Here is a 21,035-nt window from a genome sequence, read left to right as displayed (position 1 = left end):
TTCTTCACCCCAAGAGTATGGGAAACAAATGGTGATTAACTTAGTTCAATCCATCCCATATCCAAGAGTTCTTTGATTTGCCTTGCAACTTCATCTTTTTCCACCTTAGAGAGCCTATATGGGGGTTGTTGACCGTCTTAGCATTTGCTTCAAGCTCAATACCATGATCAACATCTCTCTTTGGTGGCAAGCTCTTAGGCATTTGAAACATTTAGTCTTACAAATATTTTTAAAAGAAAAATCAAGTCTTACAAATATTTTGAAAATAAAAATCAACTTTTGGGAGGAGGGCCATTCATACATGTGAAATCATAGGTTACATGTTTCCCTTTGTCTTGATTCCTTAATGTTGATAATGGTTTCCTCCCATGGACCATGATGGTGGTGGATGATTCTCCTTATTAACACGACCACCCTCATTTGCATTACCAATCAAAATGCCCATGGATTGTCTTGATTGAGATGCCTCATACACCCTAGAAAAAGAACCCACTCCTTGTGTACCATACATTGGTGGATTTACACCATGAGTTGAACCAAAAGATGATTTTTCACCATGATGCATGCCTTCACTCTTGAGCTCATTTCTAAGGGAAGCCATTTCGCTCATCATTCTTTCAATTGAAGCAAGAGAATGTCCAAATAGCTTCAAGAGAGAATCATATGCAAGTAGAAGCCTTTCTAAGAAACATGGAATTCCATAGATATGGAAAAGTAGGGTTTCAAGAAGCACAGAGAAGCACCCAATAACCAAGATCTATGTCAAAAAGACCAAGAAATAGTAAAAAACTACACATCAAAGCTTGCACACAAGCTATTGAAGCCTTCTTACACTTGAGAGAGCATCACAAAACCATCAAAATGTGCCTATAGTTGTTTCTTGAATTCACCTCCTCTTTAGGGTTTAATTTGCCAAGATTAGAGTACAAAAGGTTTGAATCAATCCCTCATAAGCCTAGGTAGGCCTGGTGAGACTTGGGAGAGGCTAGGGCAAGTGAAAGTGGCCAAAAAGGTGGAAGTAATTTTCAAAAATTTGAGAAATTGTTTTTTAAAGGCTTGTTTTGAGCAATCTAGGTCAAGATTAGGCTCAATAATGCTCAAAAGAAGTCTCTACTAATAAATATTGGAAAGCTTGTGGAGAGCTAGGGATTGCAAGTGGTTCAATATAATTTTTAGAAATTAGGGGAAATTTTGAATTCAAAATTTAGAGCTTATGTGTAGAATGGATCAAAACACGAATCAAGAGCTAAGATCTGATAATACCAATGCAAGAGAGAGGGGATGCACTTATTACATGGAGTACCACATGTTGCAGTCTTGTCGGAGTACCACCATGGAAACTTGCTTGAAGAAGAAGATGATTAGTCTTGGATTAGTAAAAGTGGTTATGCTCATAGTTGTCTTTTATACTAGAGCTCCATTACAGACCACATTATTAATGTCCACCCTTGCGGCCTTCGCCCTTAGCCCTATGTCCACACTAATTATTCATTTCCCATTGCCTTTGGCCCATATAAGTATATACAAAATAAACGTAACCATGCTAGAGAGAGAGAGAGAGAGAGAGAGAGAGAGAGAGAGAGAGAGAGAGAGAGAGAGAGAGAAGATATATTAACATCTACGGAAGGCCAGATTGGCCAATGAGACAAATCTGTATACAGCAAGTCCATGTCCTGAGTATCATGGAAAGAAAAACTGAAATGAAAAGCTAATCCTATTCATATGCAGCTCACTATGCAATCACTGTCTAGCATGCTATAGATGTACAATCATGATAGGTGGTATACTACTAATTCCAACCAGTGGAGATGGTGGGGTGTAGTACATCATACACGGGGCATGGGGCGAGGAGGACTCTCACATCTGTTATGCCCTGGCATAGCCTCTGGACTCTCTCCTCCATAGCTCTGCAGTATTGTGCCTGGATCTGGGCAGACTGGACCTGTGGAGTAGTGGTGGTCTACGTCCGGGTAGTCGCAGTCTCCTAGTAGCTTTGATCTCCGAGGCTCTCTGTAGTGTGAGCCTCTGGACTCTCTCCTCCATAGCTCGGCGGTATCGTGCCTGGATCTGGGCAGATTGGGCCTGATGGAGTAGTGGTGGTCTAAGTCTAGGCAGTCTCGCGGGGGTCTCCTGGAAGCTTTGATCTCCGAGGCTCTTTGTAGTGTGAGCCCTCGTCTCGGGAGGTAGATGATACAGGGGGAGGGGGATGAAGCTCCTGATAGGCCTAAAGAAGCTGTTAATCTATGGTTGGGATCTCTGGTTCTGCACCTGTAGAAGCCTCTCTCTATGTCGGTGTAGCTCAAGGAGGAAAAGGCCTAAGAATCTTTGATCAGGATACTCCATCATCTGGCTAAGTGGGCCAAAACCCTCTCTGACAAGCAGGGTAACTCCCTTTGATCTCATAATATACATGGCATTTGCATATGTAATGCTCCTCTGTCTCTACCTCTCTGTGGCATAATCTGCATATTTTTTCCTCTCAAGGGGTCCGTGCTGCTCTAGAGAGAGAGAGAGAGAGATTTCTCTTAAAAAAGAGAGTTGTAGTTCTAGTAAGTGTGCAGAAGGATTACATTACCCTTGGTTACAAACCCTCGCATTGATCCCCCCTTTTAGCACACATTTAGCACACTGTTGGGGTAAAAGGTGCTACCTAAGTTTGTCGAAAATGTGTGTGCATAGTTCGTGCATGCCAATTACTCTTCTTATGAACATTTTTATTTGATAGGTTTTCATAATTGAATGCATTTCTAGTTTTGGGGCATTTTGTAGAGATAGCTTGTGCATAGAAACCTTCCAATTGATTTAATTTGATTTTATCAAGGTGTTTAAATTCCTTAATGCAACACCCTTGGGATTGGGCATACATGTTGGGCAGGTCCGTGGAGCACTCTATAAAAGTTTAAGGAGGACTTTTTACTTTCCCAATGATCTTTCTCTTGCTTCTTCTTTTTTAAAAGAATATAAAAGAGGGATATGTGGGAGGTAAACATGAGCCTTAATGGGAAAGGAAATAAATAATTCAAGAGGCTATAATAAATATATTGCCAAGAAAGCATACATAAAGAAGGACATTAAATTTATTAAACCTTGAAAGTTTCAATTGAAGTGGAGCAACAACGTGTGATCATCGTGGCAACTTTTTTTTAAAATTTTTTTATTTATAGTTTCCCCAATGGTCTTTTTGCCAAATTGCTACCCATAAATCCTAGTAATGTCAATTAACGTATGCAAACTCAAGGATGGTATCAAAGCCCTGTAAGCCCAGGCCATCATCACCATGGAGGCGATTAGGCCTTGCCCCCATTGCTGTGGTCTCAGTAGTGCTGGCTCTCTCTTTCCTTGACATAGGCTACCAGCAGAACTTCCTTGCATTACTTCATTGGGGGGACAAGGGGAGCTTCACAGCCTTTCCTTTGCACCTTCTTCTTAGCTCCTCCACCCCACTGCCCCTTCAGCCTCTCACCGCTCTAGAAGCCTTCTCTGGCAAACTACTCTACCTCCATGACATCCAAGAGCTTGCCCCCAAATCCCTGCACACACAGTTTGATGAGAATTACAATGTCAAAAACTATGGCCTTCGCTCAGCTAGGAACATCTGCATGCTTCCTAATGGCCCCCTCCTCATCGTGGGCATCTCCCCAGAAGAGCTCTCTCAAATACTTGCCCAATCCCCCACCCTCCAATCCATCTTTGATATAAGCTACAATTGCACTTCTGGGTGTCCTGGCTATAGGTTAATCAGCCAAGCTCCCGAGAATGCAGTTTGGGTCAGTGGTAACTCAGCCCACATCATCCCTTACTTGGGCAATGTGTTGCACAACTTTGCAGACAGAGTGTGGCCTCATGTAGCAGGCTTTCAGTACCCTCTGAGCACAACTACTCCAAAGCCCATGAATCATTTTGTGGTGCAAAACCTCATGACATGGCTAGAGCAAAGCAAGCAGAGCACAGAGAGGAGCACAATGATGTTTCAGATGAGGCTGCTGGGGCAGCTATCACCCAGTGCAGATTATCTAGTCATGGAAGGTGGTGGTAAGCAAGAAGAGACCAAGGTGGTGTGTTATGAGAGGCTGGAGTTGGACTGCGAGAGGTGTGATAGGCTGAGTGAGGTGTTGGGGTATGAGATATATGCACCTGCTTTTCTCAAGTATAGGCAAGCCGCCTTTTCATTTATGGGTCTACAGGAGCCAAAGCTGGCTGCACCACCAAATCCACTAAGAGTGGCTTTCTATGGGAGGGGTGATACAAGGAGGAGAAGGGTAGCCAATGGTATGCAAGTTGTAGAGCATCTCAGGACATGGAAACAGCCCAAGCTAGAGGTGATTCATGTGGATGAGCTGCTGCTTAGCAAGGACTACAACCAGTCCTTCCCAGAGACCCTCTCCCTCATGATGAACACAGACATCTTCATAACAGTCCATGGGGCCAACACATGGGCCACCCTCTTCATGCCCATGGGGGCCTCTGTGGTGGAGATCTATGGGCCGTGTGGGCCGTCCACATGGCTCACGACGATTGCCAAAGCCCTGCGTTTGAAGCACTCCACGGAAAGAAACCCTTGGAAGGAGAAGATTGCCTCACCCCTTGCTGGGAACACCACTGACTGTGTGGATGCCTTGAAGACCCCTGACTTCACCATAGACCTCGACGAGCTCGATCTTGCCATCAACCAATTGGCACTCCCTTCTGGCCCTGGTGATACCATGCCCCTCCACTGGCTCTACAACTGGACCTCCCATGCCTACACCTCGTAGTTCGCATTTGGAAACCATAGCATCAACAACAATCGCATGCGAACAGCCCCTAACAGTACTTGGAACCACCAAGCAAGCGCCCAAGCAAAAAGCTACAGTCCGTCACGTGTGGAACCAAGCTATGCAAGCGTGTGGAACCCATCAGGGACTATGGATAAATAGCCATCCCCATGGTTGAAATCCCGATTGAAATGTAAAAATAAATGTGATATTGCCTTTATTTCCCAGGAACTAAAACTACAAATTTTACTCATAATCGCGACATTTTTTTATTTTTTAGTGCTAAATCTTATTTTACATTTTAGCATCATCTTTTGATTAGTTGGAAAAAACATACGAACATTTATGTGCTTCCTGATGGGCCCCCTCCTCATTGTTGGTATCTCCCTAGACTCCCTAGAAGAGCTATCTCACATACTTGCCTAATCCTAGCAAAGCTCTCTTATACTCTCTTAAATACTTGCCCAATCCCAGAAAAAACTCTCTTAAATACTTGTCCAATCCCAAAAAAACTCTCTCAAATACTTCTCCAAATCCCTCACCCTCGAATCCATCTTTGACATAAGCTACACTTGCATTTGTGGGTGCCCTAGCTATAATCTGCTCTTACAAGAAAAGAGGGCCCGTGGTTTGCTTTGAGAGTTCATACTCTAAGATCACATTCATTTGATTGGTTGTGACCTCGATGGTGGTCCAAAATTCTTCGGTGTGATAATGGTTCCCAAATCTCAAGAAAAGAGAGGGTATGTGGCTTGCTTTAAGGGTTCATGCTCCAAGCCCACATTCATTTGCAATGACTGATGATGGTCCAAAATTCTTTGGCATGATAATGTATGGTTCCCAAATCTCCAGGTGGTACTAGAGATTGGGCTTCGTTGTTGTTGCTTGTTGCATCTTTTGTAGTGAGGTTATTGTTGTGACGATGAAGATAGTCGAAGAAAAGGTAGATGCTAAAGGTAGCTAAAAAAGGGACAAATGGAGAACTTTTCATTCAAGATATTTGGAGGTTCATGTACATTTGTTAAATAACCACTTCACAAGTTAACATGGTTTCACCCACCCAGCCTACCATAAGTCGCTCTGCTATTGGTAACTCTTATGTCCCATTATGGCCTCTCTTAGAAACACATTCACAAGAGAAATACCTGAATAAGCTGCTACAACCCTCGTGGCCAAGCTTGTAATCCTACAGGTCTCTCCAAGCTCCAGACCTGCATGGGTAGCTATTTCCATCGCTTTCTCTTGCGAGTGTCGTCACATCGTCACACATTGCATTACTGTTCCTCATTTCTTCTCACCTCATAGAACTCATACAAGCTCACTAGCTTGTATTATAGAAGAAGATTATAGAGAGGTTAGTATAAGAGTAATACTCTATTGCAACAATACGAAAATCAATCTCATATACATGTGGAAGAGGCCACTCTAGAGACAAGGGGGAGAAGAGAGGCCAAGGTGATTGGCAAAGAAATCACTCATATACATGTGGAAGAGGCCACTCTAGAGACAAGGGGGAGCATAGAGGCCAAGGTGATTGGCAAAGAAATCAAAACGCAAATAGCATGGAGTGCTATTATTGTGGTAAACTAGGACACATTGTAAAAGATTGCTATAAAAAGAAGAATGACATCAAAAGTAAAAAGTTGCAAGAAAGAAAATATGCATCATTAAGTAAACAAGGTGACAAAAGCGAGTAGCTGTTTATGATGCAACATATGCTAAGTTCCACATTGGAGCGTGTCAGGATCAAGAGATATTTGGTATGTAGATTCAAGCACCTTTAAACGCATGATTAGTCATGGTGAGTGATTTGGAGATATGCAAAAAATGGAAAAACCAGGGCATGTGGAAATAGGTTATGATATTGTGCACCCCATTGCACATGCTAGTAAAGTGTCATTGTCTAGTAGGATGGAAAAATAAAGTACCTAGCAAATGTACTTTATGTTCACAAAAAAAACTTAGATTCTAATGTACCTAGCAAATGTACTTTATGTTCCTAATATCACAAAAAACTTAGATTCTATTGGATAGATGGTTGAGTAGGGTCTGCAAAGTGAGGTTCAATCTTCAAGGGCGCTTTGTGGAAGACTTCAAAAATCAATGCCGCTTGGTTGTTGCAAAGGGTAATAGAAATGATAGAAAGTTCAATCTTTAAGGGTGCTTTGTGGAAGACTTCAAAAATCAATGCTGCTTGGTTACAAAGGGTAATAGAAATGTCAAGATGTTTATATGCTTGAGGATATTTACTTTGGATGTGAACATGCCTGAGGTGAAGGAACCTATGTTTGTACATGAAATAGTTATCATTGTAGATATTGACATATGACACAAGCGTATTAGTCGTGTGAATATATAGTGGGTGAAGTCTATGTAGGCCCAAAAAATTGTTATAGGTTTGTAAAAGTTTAAGATTAATGGTATGCACAAAGTATGCGAAACATGTCAGATGCTTTCTCACATGAAAAGCACGTCAGCGTAAGGCCATTGGATGTTATAAGTGTGGGTTTACTTTATGAAGAAGAAAAGTGAGGTGTTTGCTCACTTTCAGAGATTTACAGCCTTAGTCGAGAGAAGGAAAAAGGAATGCAGGTTAAATGCTAAGATCAGATGGTGGGGGAGAATAATTCTCCAAGATGTTCAGTGATTTCTTAAGAAAGCAGGGAATCAAGACGCAATTCACATGCAGGTATACTCCCCAATAGAATGGTGTTGTAGGAATTAAAAATAGGCACATTGCAAAAGTTGCTCTCGTGCCTTGATGTCTGAGAATAATATGTCAGATTATTTTTGGACTCAAGCAGTAGCCAAATGTTGTTTACATTTTGAATAGGGCCTTCACATTGTAGCTGCTCATGGCATGACAGCTAAATAAAAGTTTACGGGCATAAAGCCAGATGTCTCTCACTTGAAAGTGTTTGGATGTATTAGGTATGAAGTGAGAACCAAGTTGGATCCAAAGGCAGAGAAATGCATCTTTATTGGTTATGCTTTGGAAAAGGTTATAGATACGATAATCCTACCACTTATGAGATGCGAGTAAGGAGAGATGTTGTCTTTGATGAGATTAGTAGCTAGTATGCACCAATGAAGGAAGAATATTAGTGGTAATAGATAATCCTAATATAGGTTAAAATTCCCCCTATGTTGATGTTAATTGAGTCCTCGTGATCTAGTAGAAGAATTTATTATGGGGAGAATCGATACGCTTGCTTTATTGTTCTTGATATTGAGTTGTTATTCCTCTAGAAGGAATGGGAAAGTCTTATCAGTAAATGAAGAAGTTAGGGATTGGTAGGAATACCTAAATGGGGTGGGGGAATCCACGAGTGATTGCATCTCTTTTTGTGAGCTCTTGTTTTTTCGTGTTTTTGTATGTTTTTGCTCACTTTAGTTTTTGGCAAGTAGGGTTACAATGTTTTATTTTTGAGGTTGGTAGGGTTCTAAGCCTGATTATGGAGAAGAAGAGATGGGAGGTCTGAAGGAATGTAGACATGATTAGCATGAGAGTGTGAATCTCATGTCCCCATCTGCTGCTATTAGTTTGAAGCTCTTTGGTTTGATTATGTCCCTATTGCACGACTATTATCAAAGGAACTTGAGGAGGACCTATCTCTATATTCTTCGTCCCATGTGATTTTTTTATTTTTTAAGTGCATTTAATTTCTCTTACAAGTAGATATACAATGAAGTGCATGAAGGTCAGTCATTCAAACTCTTGATATAGCTATTGGTGAAGTCAAAACCATTAGAGAGGCTCATGATTGAATTAAATCGACTTGTAAGGCTAATGGAGAGCTTCTTAACTATCCTTGAGAGTGAAATGTGGGGTTCTATGGTGAACAAGTTTCGTTTAGGGGCCATGTTGTTGGTGTGGTTTGGGTCAACAAAGTATGGCTTGATTGTGCTAGAGGACAACTTATTGGGCTCACACCTTTTAATAGAAATCTAGGGGATGAATAGTACCATGGACCAGGCTTCTACCCACCATCATGCAACTTCCCCCCACCACCAGAGATATACTTGTTGAAAAGGCCGTCAATGGTGCTTATGAACTTTGTAGTTCTTCTGCCAATGGGTGAGTAAAGCATGAACTTGTTCTTCTACCAATGAGTAAAGCATCTCTACAAAAAGTTAGCTAGTCGCCTATTGATATCATTGGTTGTTGATGATTTAGGAGCTTGGTAGATTATTAATGATTACTTGATCTACTGCTAATTGTGGACTCTAGTCTATATGATATTTTTATGGGTGTGAAAATCAAGATATTTTCACGGTGATATCATGTGGTGAGATGTTGATCTCCTCACCTTGGTGGTTGTGGAGGTTTCTTGATGATGTTAGTACTCCCTTAATCAGTATGGTGATTTTCTAGATGACCCTTTGTGGAATGAAAAACCAATCTAGTTTTTCATGGCATAAAAGATTAAAGTTTTTTCAACGGTGTTGAGTTTTTTTTCTCAAGGTGCTCACATGTTTATGTTAGATAGCCTCCTTATTGCTGCATAGTGATTTTTTGGATAACACTTTGTGGTGTAAACTAGTTTAGTTTTTCACAACGTGCAAGACCCAAAATTTTCACAGTGTAGAAGTTAACCTTATTTGGGTTTTTGACACCCATAATGAAGTAAGATAGCCATGTAGATGCACTTTTGATGCTTAATGTGTACCAATTGTGACGTGAAAACCACTGTTTAGTTTTTCACTCCTTCTTTTGGTGATATTTGGATGATCCCATGTTAGTACGACACAATAATGATGATATATTAGTGTTTGGATGCCAAACATTAAGCTTAAGTATGGCATGAAAAACTAGAGTATTTTTTCATGGTTGAACTCTCTTCTTTTAGTGATATTTGTGTGGCCCTAGTACAACACAATATTGCTGATAGACCAATGTGTGGATAAGCTTAAGTGTGGCATGAAAAACCATGGTAGTTTTTCATGGTGTGAAAAACTCTGGTTTTTCAGAGTGCGAAGACTTCCTTCCCTATTGATTGCTGATTGAATCTTGACATCAAGTCATATAGAAGTGGTAGATTAGTGTTTTTGGTGTTTTCTCCTTTATTGATGTTGATGTGAAAAACCAAGGTAGTTTTCCACGATGTGAAAAACTAGAGTTTTTCACAATGCTAAATTATTGGGAAAATGGTTAGTTGAGATGTGGGATTATTCCTATAGCATATCAATTTTTATCAATCACCATTTTTATATTTTTGTTGATGGCGGGGAAAACTAGTCTAGTTTCTCATGATGTAAAAAAATAGGTGATTTTCACCCGAGGTAGATTTGAGTTGGCGATGATGCTGGGGAGAGGTAAGTATTATTTGTTGATGTGCATCAATTTTATTTCCCTTATGATAATCTTTATAGCCACAAAACGTTTTTATGATGGGTGACCTTTTCAAGAGTTAGATCTACCTTTGCTGGTGTTCGTCGATTTTATGTCCCTCCTTATGACAATTTTCACGCCATGAAAAGATGACCTTTCCAAGGGTTGTATCTACCATTCATGAATATGCCCAATGATAACTAAATGCCCTTCTTGAATTGAAGGTAAGATGCTCGTATAAATTTTCCAATTCAGCTTACTTTTCAAGTTCTCTTCCATCCAATCTATCAAAGTACCATAGACACTTTGATAGGTTCTGTGCACACTTGAGTTGTGTTCTTATGGCTACTCTCATTTTTTAGAGTATGGGTTCTTATGTCTACTAGTTGCAGAGCTTCTACAATAGACATAAGGTGTTGCAAAACTTCTTATGGATAATCTGCTTTTTGAGAGAGTGCGTTCTTATGTCTACTTGTTGCAGAGCTTCTACAATATACATAAGGTGTTATAGAGATTTTGCAACATGCTTCTGCAACATATGGTGTTGGTTCAAAAAGTAACTTGATGTGCATTATGCGCTCGCTCAACTCCATTATGGATGGGATAGGTACTTGAAGTTTCCCTCATTAAGTGGAGATGTAGTAGGAAAGTTTACCTAATGGTTGCCCTCATTGAGTTGAGTGCAAGAAGGTTTCTTATGTTAGCAGTCATCTCCTGTCTGTACATTACACCAGGGCCTCTGATGTGGGTGTGCCCGCCCATTTTTAGTGTTCCCCCATTTTTCCTCACTTTCCATGTATTTTTCCATTTTTTGGTAGGTGTGGGAGGCTGTTTTCTGCATGTCGGTTGTATCAGATGTTGGCCGACTAATCCCTTTGCTACCCGACCTGTTCTGGAGTTCTGGCCGATTGATGTTTACTTGGCCAATTGGTTTTTACCTGGTTGTGAGCATGTTCTACTGGTCATGGGCATCTATGTTGCTGTTGGCTTGTTTTGGGCTGGCCGACCAGTAGCCTAGGGCTATATAAAATGGCCCCTACTCTCTACACTTGTTGTTGTACCATTCCGGGATTTTCTAGTGTATATACAAAGTTTATATAGCTTCGATTCTTGATAGTGGTGCTTCCAGGCACATGAATCCTTCTCGTGAGTTCGAACAGGATCTTAAATGATAGTTAGGTTGCATTTTCATTGGTGACAATTCCACTATACCGATTCATAGTGAGGGAAGGATGGAGATAATTCTCGATGGCAGAGGGGGGAAGGATTCCTCTCGTGTTCTTTACGTCCCCGCACTTGGTTTTCATCTACTGTCAGTGCATGAGGTTTGCAAGACTGGATTTTGGGTGGAGTTTGAGGAGCATTCTGTTGCTCTACAGGACAGTGAAACAGGCTAGGTTGTATGCAAAGGCAGAGTGGCGAATGGTATCTACAAACTCTCAGCACTCTCCTCTCTGACAGGCACTCAGATCGGTGCCTTGTGGCACTTCCGTTTTGGCCACTTGAATGTGGATGCGCTACAGCGAGCTTTTTAGGACCAGATGGTGGATGGCTTACCAGATAAAGGCCGCAGGCAGGGACGTTGTAGTTCTTGCATTCGTGGTAGTATGCTGGATAGGGAATCTTTTTGAAGCCGGCTTCCACAGGTGGGCTTTGAAACCTTTGGAGCTGACCTATGCAGACCCCATCCTTGGGAGGTTCTTTGTATTTTATGCTGCTTGTTGATGATTGTAGCAGATTCACATGGGTTTATTTACTTTCCTAGAAGGACCAAGCTTTTGCTCAGTGTAAGGAGTGGCATGTGATGGTGGAGAAAGAGTTTGGATTGTAGATAAAGACTCTTCGGGCTGACAAAGGAAGAGAGTTTTCTTCCAATACGTTTGTGTAGTTTTGTGCGTAACATGGCATTAAGCGCGGGAGCTGGGCAATACAGAGAATGGATTGGTTGAGCGAAAGAACCGAACTGTGGTGGAGATGGGAGGACAATGTTTGAGCATTGTGATCTTCCTCATCCACTTTGGGGAGAGGCTATGGCTACGGATGTCCATATTCTTAACCAATCTCCAACGACTTCAGTACACAAAGATGACTCCCTTTGAGGCTTATTTTGGCAAGAAACTAGATGTCTCCCATTTTCGTGTGTTTGGGAGTGATGCCTATGTTCACATTCTAAAGAAGCAGAGTGTTGAAATTAGAGCAATGTGATGAGCTATGGTGGATCAAATACTAGAATCAACATCATTAACAAAGTTATTTTAGTAAATAATTAAGACGTAATTAGTGAGCAATTAACGAATAGCTTAATGTAGGCATGGATAATAAAAAACCAGCAAATTCTCATTAGGCCAATGCCTCAATTTATAGAGTTTACATCCAAGCATCTAATCCCACTGATTTCTCCTTGATTCACTCCACCTCTCCCAGAATATCTCCACCTCTTTTGCTTGATTCTCTCCACCTCTTCCCTTTTCCCAGAATATCTCCCCACTTCCTAAATCTTCTCATGCTACCCTTTATTCTCTCCCAATAGATTCTTCTCACCTTTTCACAGGTTCTTTCACATTTACACATCCTCTTTTATAGCCTCTAACCAAGGGCTTGTTCCCGCACACACCCTATTCACTTGTATATTTCAACACCTCCCCTCAAGTGAATACTCTCTAGCACACCTGGACCCTATACCAAGTTTCCCTTACTTGATAGCCCGTGACCAGTGCCTCAAGTCCCTAAACTCATATTCCTTGACACTCTCTCTATGTGTCCAAGGCTACTACAAGTGCCCGCGACCTTGACTAAAGTGCTCACACATACATCTATCTACCACGTGGCCTACATCATTGATGGCTCAGAGGTGGTTTTACTTTGTTGGGGCAGGTTACATTGGGTTGTGGGATCCCTCTCTCTCTCTCTCTCAGAAAAGATGATCCGACTCCACTTCCTTTTGGAGAATCCATGAAGTTTGCCAATGTCGTTCCTTCTCCACTGGGTTTGCTGTAGCAGTCTCTTACCATGTGCCCTGGCTTTCCACAGTTGTGGCAAGTGAAGGTCCTTCCTCCTACTCTCTGCCTCTTCCTCGTCCTCGTCCTTGAGAGAATCCTCCTCGGGTGAAGAATGCCTTTTCTTCTCCTATTGTTGAGTCGAGCCATTTCTTCTCTTTGCCTCTGCTCTCTTGCTCTAGTAGAGCTGCTTCTATCTCATGTAGCTTCAATTCAGGTACATTCTTTAGTGTTGCTACAATATTTTCATATTCACCTTTGTCCACACTCTTCAGAAGCACTGCTAGTGCCTCATCATCTTCTACCAATAGCTGCAAGTTGTTGCTTAATGCTTTTATATCTGTTCAAGTGTGTGACTAAAGGTTCACTTTTCTTCATGTCCAATTTGTATAATCGCATTAATAGATTTATCTTTGAATTTTTTTCTTGTGTGCCAAATAATTTATTGAGTTCATCCCATGCATCTTTTGCCCATTGTATCCCTGTGATGTGATGAATGATTTCATCATTTAAACTGAGTGCAATAAGTTCCAATGCTTTTTCATTCCTGCTCTTCCACTCATTTTTCCCTCTCACCTCTAGGCATTCATCTCTTCCCTCAACTAGCCCCCACAGATTTTTCCTCATGAGCAAATACATGGTTTTTGTCTGCCATGTGTAAAACTGCTCCCCATTAAATTTGGCTATTTCTTGTGCTGTACTCATGATGATGTGAAGGGGGTCTTACCTCTTGATCCAATTTCAAGATTCAAGGGTAGTGTCTACCCTTTTACAACTCAATCTGGTGTTTAAGAGATGATTACAACAAATTTATCATCATAAAATCACCAGAAATTACATTAAATCAAGGGTAACCAATTTGTATGGAATGGTTGGAGTATTAAACCAACTCCGAACTGCAATCTCAAGTTATAGAGATCTGTATACCGGATACCTAATGGTTAATTTGAACCCTCAATTGCACCAAAATATAGTGATTAGCTCACTGATTAGCAAATTAATCCATTGTTTTGTGTGCAAAAAACAGAGTATGCGGGGAGTCCAGATCTGGGGCCTTAGACTTCAAATGAGCTCAAATGCTTTCAAAGCCATCAATAGCAATGAGTCTAGTAGAGGATTAAGCCAAGAAACACAAGATTTGACCAGATATTGAATGCTTAATCTCTGTTTTACCAAAGTCACCTGCAGATTTGATGAAGAGCTTGGATCTCATTGTAGACTTGATCAAATTGAATTCTGACTTCACCAGCTTGTAGAGCATGCTTGAAAACCCCTGGGGCTAAGAGGAATTAGACCCATTTGAACTGTGGAAGTGAAGATCTCAAATTTTCTCCCAGAAATAGGTGCCTGCTAAATTCGCGATTTCTCCTGAACCCGTTGGCGGTTTGCTGCGCTGATTTGACTGGCTGGAGTAGCAATGAGTTGGCTAGCTAGGGTTAGAAGCAATAGGCCTAATTTTGAGTGTGCAAGGAGCTAGAGCTCCTCCACCAGCTGGGGGTACAGAGGTAAGTTGAAAACTAACTAAAAATTTGATTAATTTCTAATTATCTACTAATCCTAATTAATTAGATAATGGACTCATAAACTTGATGGATTCTAGGCATGGCTCTGATACCATGTTGAAATTAGAGCAATGTGATGAGCTATGGTGAATCAAATACTAGAATCAACATCATTAACAAAGTGATTAGTAAAATAATTAAGACGTAATTAGTGAGCAATTAACAAATAGCTTAATGTAGGCATGGATAATCAAAAACCAGCAAATTCTCATTAGGCCAATGCCTCAATTTATAGAGTTTACATCCAAGCATCTAATCCCACTGATTTCTCCTTGATTCACTCCACCTCTCCCAGAATATCTCCACCTCTTTTGCTTGATTCTCTCCACCTCTTCCCTTTTCCCAGAATATCTCCCCACTTCCTAAATCTTCTCATGCTACCCTGTATTCTCTCCCAGTAGATTCTTCTCACCTTTTCATAGGTTCTTTCACATTTACGCATCCTCTTTTACAGCCTCTAACCAAGGGCTTGTTCCCGCACACACCCTATTCACTTGTATATTTCAACACAGAGGGGAAAGGTTGACTCGAAGTCCCAAAAGCTTGTATTTGTAGGATATCTCTCTTTCCAAAGGATACATGATATATGACCTGGAGCGGAATGAGGTTGTTGTCAATAGAGATGTTTTTGATGAGCATGTTCTAGCTTCCACTGTTGATGAGTCGCCACTTCCCACTTCTTGGAGATCCAAATGAGTCTGGTGATGATTCCAAGTCTATTGTTCCAGCTGGACAACCTCAGTCACTTGTAGAGGTTGAGCCCGAGGCTGGAGTTGAGTCCCCACAGTAGCAGGAAGCTTCGTGTTCTATTTGAGTACCCAGGTGGTTGTTAGACACCCTTCAAGAGTCAGGTGTCACACAACTTCCCTTTGAATGGGCCATAGAGGACGAACCTCAAAGATTGCATATAGTTCATGACAAAAGCCATTCAGCAGAGCTTTTACATGTAAACTATGCTTTGATGTCATGTATCATGCGGGACAAAGAGCCCACTTCCCTGAAGGAAGCTCTTTCTTAGGATACTTGGAGGAAGGCCATGCAAGTGGAACTGGATGCCATTGAGAAGAATAAAACTCGGGCGTTGTGGTTTCGAGGCCGTTCAAAACGGTCAGTTATTGGTGTCGAGTGGGTCTTCAAGACCAAGTGTATGTCAGATAGGTCACTGGACAAACACAAAGCCAGACTTGTGGCTAAGGGTTATGCTCAGCGGCTTGGCATTGACTATGAGGATACCTTTGAACGACAGCGAGGATGACTATGATTCGGACCGTTCGTGAATGGTGACTTTTAGAAGGAGGTGTATGTTGAGAGCAAACTCTAGGCTATGAGGTTCCAGGATCAAAGGGGATGATTTACAGGTTGCGGAAGGCCTTGTATGGTCTTAAGCAGGCTCCCAGGGCTTGGAATCAGAAGATTGATTCCTTCTTTCTACGAACTAGATTTCAGAGATCAGTTGGCAGGTCCTAACTTGTATCTCTCTCTCGAGAACGTGGTTTTGTCACGTTCATCATCCTTTATGTGGATGACCTCATTCTCACTGACGATCATGTGGAGCACATAACAGTGACAAAGGCTGCCTTGTCAAAGGAGTTTGAGATGACTGATTTAGGCTTACTCCACTTCTTCTTGGGATTGGAGATTTGGTAGACCCAGAGGGGGTTCTTTGTGGATCTTGTGGTATCTGCAGAGAGTACAAAGGATCTTGGACCCTTCTACGACACTAGAGGGGAAACGAAGGACTGAGTCTGACTCCAAGGCTGGAGTGCCTCATATTGGGGAGGGATCTATATTAGGCTACGGATTTACCCTCGGCTCAGGAGCTATATCATGGAGTAGCAAGAGGCAACCAACTATTGCCTTGTCGTCTACAGAGGCAGAGTAGCGAGCTGCTTGTGGTGCTGCTTACGAGGTTATGTGGCTGCAAAGGTTGCTTGGCGAGATTGGGTTTCCACAAAAGGAGCCCACGGTCATCGAGTGTGATAACCAGAGTTGTATTGCTACTGCTCGGAACCCGGTCTTCCATGCTCGACCAAGCACATAGAGATACAATATCACTTTGTTCATGAGAAGATTCCGGCTGGTGACATCTTGCTTGTTTATTGTTTGACGGAGGACAATGTGGCGGACCTCTTCACCACGAAGTCTCTACCTCAGCCTATGCTCTGGCAGCACTCTAGCTCACTGGGATTGGTTCCACATCCAGGAGCTGAGAGGGGGTGCTAGCAGTCATCTCCTATTTGTACATTACACCAGGTCCTCTGTTGTGGGTGTGCTCGTGCATTTTTGGTGTTCTCCCATTTTTCCTCACTTTCCATGTATTTTTCCATTTTTTGCTACGTGTGGGAGGCTGCTTTCTTCCTGTCGGTTGTATTAGATGCTGGCGGACTGATCCCTTTGCTACCCGACCTGTTGTGTAGTTTTGGTCGACTGATGTTTACATGGCCTACTGGTTCTTACGTAGTAGTGAGCATGTTCTGGCCGTGAGCATATAAAATGGCCCCTACCCCCCACACTTGTTTTTGTACCATTCCGGGATTTTTCTCTCTCCCTCTCTCATCTGTGTTTTGCTCTCTACAGTAGTTGTCTTCATTTTCGTTGTGCATTCTAACATCTTGTGCCTCCATTTTTTTGGAGAGGCTTCTTGTTTGTTGTTGCTTTGGCCTCCACACCATGTGAGACTTTGGTGCTTTTGTCACTAAGGTTGGTGGTGAGGCTTTGTTTTTTATGATTTCTTTCGGAATCCATATGAAGGATTACCTTCATGATACCCTTGAGCATAGAGCATGACTCCACAAGGCATGCACTATGAGACATGAGACATGATGTGGGTCTAGCACACCAGACCCATGTGAAGCATTTTATTTAAAAAATCCATGATGAGCTAGCCATGAAAATGAAATAAGCACACTTGGCATGGCCAAGCGGTGTGTTGGGCCTTGTGCCTAAGTCAACGTTGACGAGAGCAATAACTATACTTAATGTTCTAATAATTGCAAAGGAAACTATTTCTCTCTCTCTCTCTCTCTCTCTCTCTCTCTCTCTCTCTCTTCATCCTTCCTTCTTTCCCTCTTCTTCCCTTCTTCTACCTCCCCTTCTTCCTTGTTTCCCTCTTCTTCCCTTCTTCTTCCTTTCCTCCTCCTCCTCCTCCTCCTCCTCCTCCTCCTCCTCCTCCTCCTCCTACTTACGCCTCCTCACCGGTACAAATAAAAATAAAAATAAACATGCTAAAAAGAAAAGAACATAAAAACTATGTTAAGAGAGAGAGAGAGAGAGAGAGAGAGAGAGAGAGGGGGGGGGAGGGGTATTTGGGTGGTTTTTGGATTGTGGTTTGTTTTTGTTGTTGTTTAATTTTTGCTTTTTGGTTATTTGGTGTGTTTTTTCTCTTTTTTATGCATAAAAGCATGTTTTAAAACTTAATTTTTAGGTTGATTTGTTGTTTTAAAAGCATGTAGATTAGTTTTTCATTTTCATAGAGCATGCACTTGGGAAATTTATTGTTTTAATTGCATGTAGATTAGTTTTTGGTGTTTATATAACATACACTTTAGATAATTTTAGGCTTAGATGCACCAATTGTATCAAAAAGTGCATTAGCATTGCATTTTTGTTCATTAGTCCTCTTGTAGTAGTGTTAACATAGAGCTTACTTGCTTATTTTTTGCATTTTAAATTTGTTTTAGTGTTACATTTGAGGTAGCTTACTCTTTGAAAAAATAATCATGAAAACATTAAAAAAATTTATTGACTTTCACTAAAAACCCTTTACAAGGTGGTTTTTTAGATTAGTGAGGTGATTCATTAACTTAAAGCATCAAAACAATTAAAAAATGGGCTGCTAATGTATATTATCATCAAATTGGGTGTTAAAATGATACGTTTTGGTGCAAATTGATTAGATTTTGGGCACTATTAAATCGATTTATTCACAAAAATGATTCAAACCATGGATTCGAACTTTCGTTTGCCTCACTTAGTATAAGACAAAAGCTAAAATGGAAGCTTAATTAATCTTAGATTATTGATTAATTTGTACATTGGAACAAACACATAGATTAGCAATTGATTCAAACCATGGATTTTAGAATCTTAAATAAGCTTATATTATTGCTTACTTTGTACATTAGCAACCTCATGAATAAATCACTAATTAGTGGTTAATTAGAGCCTCTAAATTAAGCCAAAAGTGAAAAATTAGCATGTAAATTTATCTTTGATTAGTCCCTTAGCACATTTTACATAACTCATTAAGAAGCTAAGTGCATTGAATGAGTAGACGCTTAGGTTTGTCTTGGAGCCTTTTTAGTTGATCCATTATGATATGTGTAAGAGGGGGTAGAGAAAAGCCAAGAAAGGGAAAGAGCTGTTGTAAGCATTTAAGGAGGGGTATTGACTTTTTGTCCCTTACCTTTTGTATAAGGTTATCATCCTTAACTATTGGGAATTCAAAAATCTACCTTCACCCACAAACCAAAACCATGTGAGAATCTGCGCACCCAAAAAAAAAAAAAAACTTAAACTTTCACGTGCTAATTCTCACCAATCCGAAACTTGTACCCACATGAAAACTTCAACTTTCACATATATGAAAACTCCAAGTCTAAGGACGTGAAATTTGGAAATAATAATGAAATTTATAAACTTTCACAAATTCTCATGGATGTGAAGTTTCATGTACGTGAAAACTCCAATTCTCACGATGTGAGAAACTTGAAAAAAAGAACTCTCACGCACCACACAAACGTGAAACCTACCCATGTGAAACTTCAACTTTCTCGTACGTGACAACTTGACCTCTCATGACATGAGAACTTGGGAAAAACAAAACATGAAAGAATTTCATACCATGGACATGAAACCTACCAATTGCTCCGAAATGTCAAATCACAGAATTCTACACAGCCTTGCTCAAGAGCTTTGGTAGGTAATCTCCAAAATATCAGTCACACAACTGTGAATCACAAAATTCTACACAGCCTTGCTTAAGAGCTTTGGAAGAAGACAATTCCAATATAGGGATGAGCTCAATCCAATAAAATCACTGAAATCTCTCACTAGTGGGCCAAATGCGTCATGTGTAGATTGCCAACACTACCACCCCATCTCACATTACCCATCACTAAGCTAGTATTCCTTTACTATAGTTATTGTCAAATTTTGGGTCATTACACATCATAGTGTCTTCATTCACACGTGCAACATGTACACACATGTCACCTCAAATCAAAGAGACCCCATGTATAAATCAAATTCCCTTGCACCAAATAGGAGAAGTTTAAACTGCTGAGAAAGTAGTTAGATAATTGTTGCAGTGCTTCTACTATCTTGGACCGCACAAGGTGGTTGACAATACTTCATCAACTGCAATTCTTGATACTCATAGCCCCTATGGAATATGTGAATGATGTACAATTGATCACATGTGAATGATATACAATCAATTGATCACATGTTCATAGATCATTGAGAACAACCTTACTGTGTGGATATCAGGAGTTGTTTGCATGTGATTGTGCCTCCTTGAAGAGCAAACTCAAGTGAGGAAAGTAAATCACACTGAGACATAATGTGGTTGCTAGCACCACTATCATAGTACTCGACATGTTGATCTCACTGACATGCATACATCATGGACCAAAGAATCTGCAATTTGCACAATGAATGCCCAATCATCCTATGCATAGTTCCTTGACTCCTCCTTTTCAACACTTAGTGCTGAGGTATCAACCATGCCCGACTCTTTCTTCTCCTTCTTCAGCCTTATTTTAAAGCTTTGCATTGGTATCTTAAGATGATGTACCTCAATAAACGAGGGTACTAGATTTCCCCACCTTCCCGTCTCTACAATGGAGGCCTTAAACTCGGTAAACCTGCAATTTGCTAGAGGAAAATATCATTTATAGTCATTTTGTTATTCCCCATCATAGGAGTCAACACGTGTCTCCAATTATTCCTCACACTTTTCAATCCATGTATCAGCTCTTTCAGCTCGAGATACTACCCATTCAACTTATTATAGTATGTGCGAAGAGGGGAGGGGAGAGGGCACAGCTTGCGATACTATTATTATAGTGTGTTTGAAGAGGGGAAGAGGGAGGAAAGGGCACACTCTATAGTTCTTTTCACAACTATATGCATGTAGTAGATTCTTAATCCGGTGTTGCAAATCTAGAGAGGGGAGGAGGGGGCACAATTGTACACCATTTGTGATAGTTTCCAAAATATGTAATGTACGTCTTTTTAGAAGGTAGGGGTAGAGTTTAGGGACTAAAAGTAAATGAGTGAGTTTAGGCTGGTGTGAGCGAGTGTAGCCATGGTTAGGTTATGGCTGGTTAGCTTATGCTCCCGACCGTTCACACAGTTAATAATAAAACTCTCTATCATCATTATATAT

At 40.9% G+C, this 21,035-nt stretch overlaps 1 protein-coding gene across 1 annotated transcript; it reads left to right on the top strand.

Annotated features, from left to right (window-relative positions):
- Positions 1 to 3,239: 3,239 nt before the first annotated feature.
- On the top strand, positions 3,240 to 4,759 carry LOC147641261 (uncharacterized). Its single transcript, XM_086811975.1, has one exon. It carries the CDS (start codon positions 3,240 to 3,242, stop codon positions 4,752 to 4,754), a length of 1,515 nt encoding a protein of 504 aa, XP_086668101.1. The 3' UTR covers positions 4,755 to 4,759.
- The last annotated feature ends 16,276 nt before the right edge of the window (positions 4,760 to 21,035 follow it).

The sequence above is a fragment of the Cibotium barometz genome, chromosome 2 (genome assembly GCF_041138505.1).
Source record: "Cibotium barometz isolate CiBa-2024 chromosome 2, ASM4113850v1, whole genome shotgun sequence".
NCBI lineage: Eukaryota > Viridiplantae > Streptophyta > Polypodiopsida > Cyatheales > Cibotiaceae > Cibotium > Cibotium barometz.
This window is presented reverse-complemented; position numbering and strand designations above follow the sequence as displayed.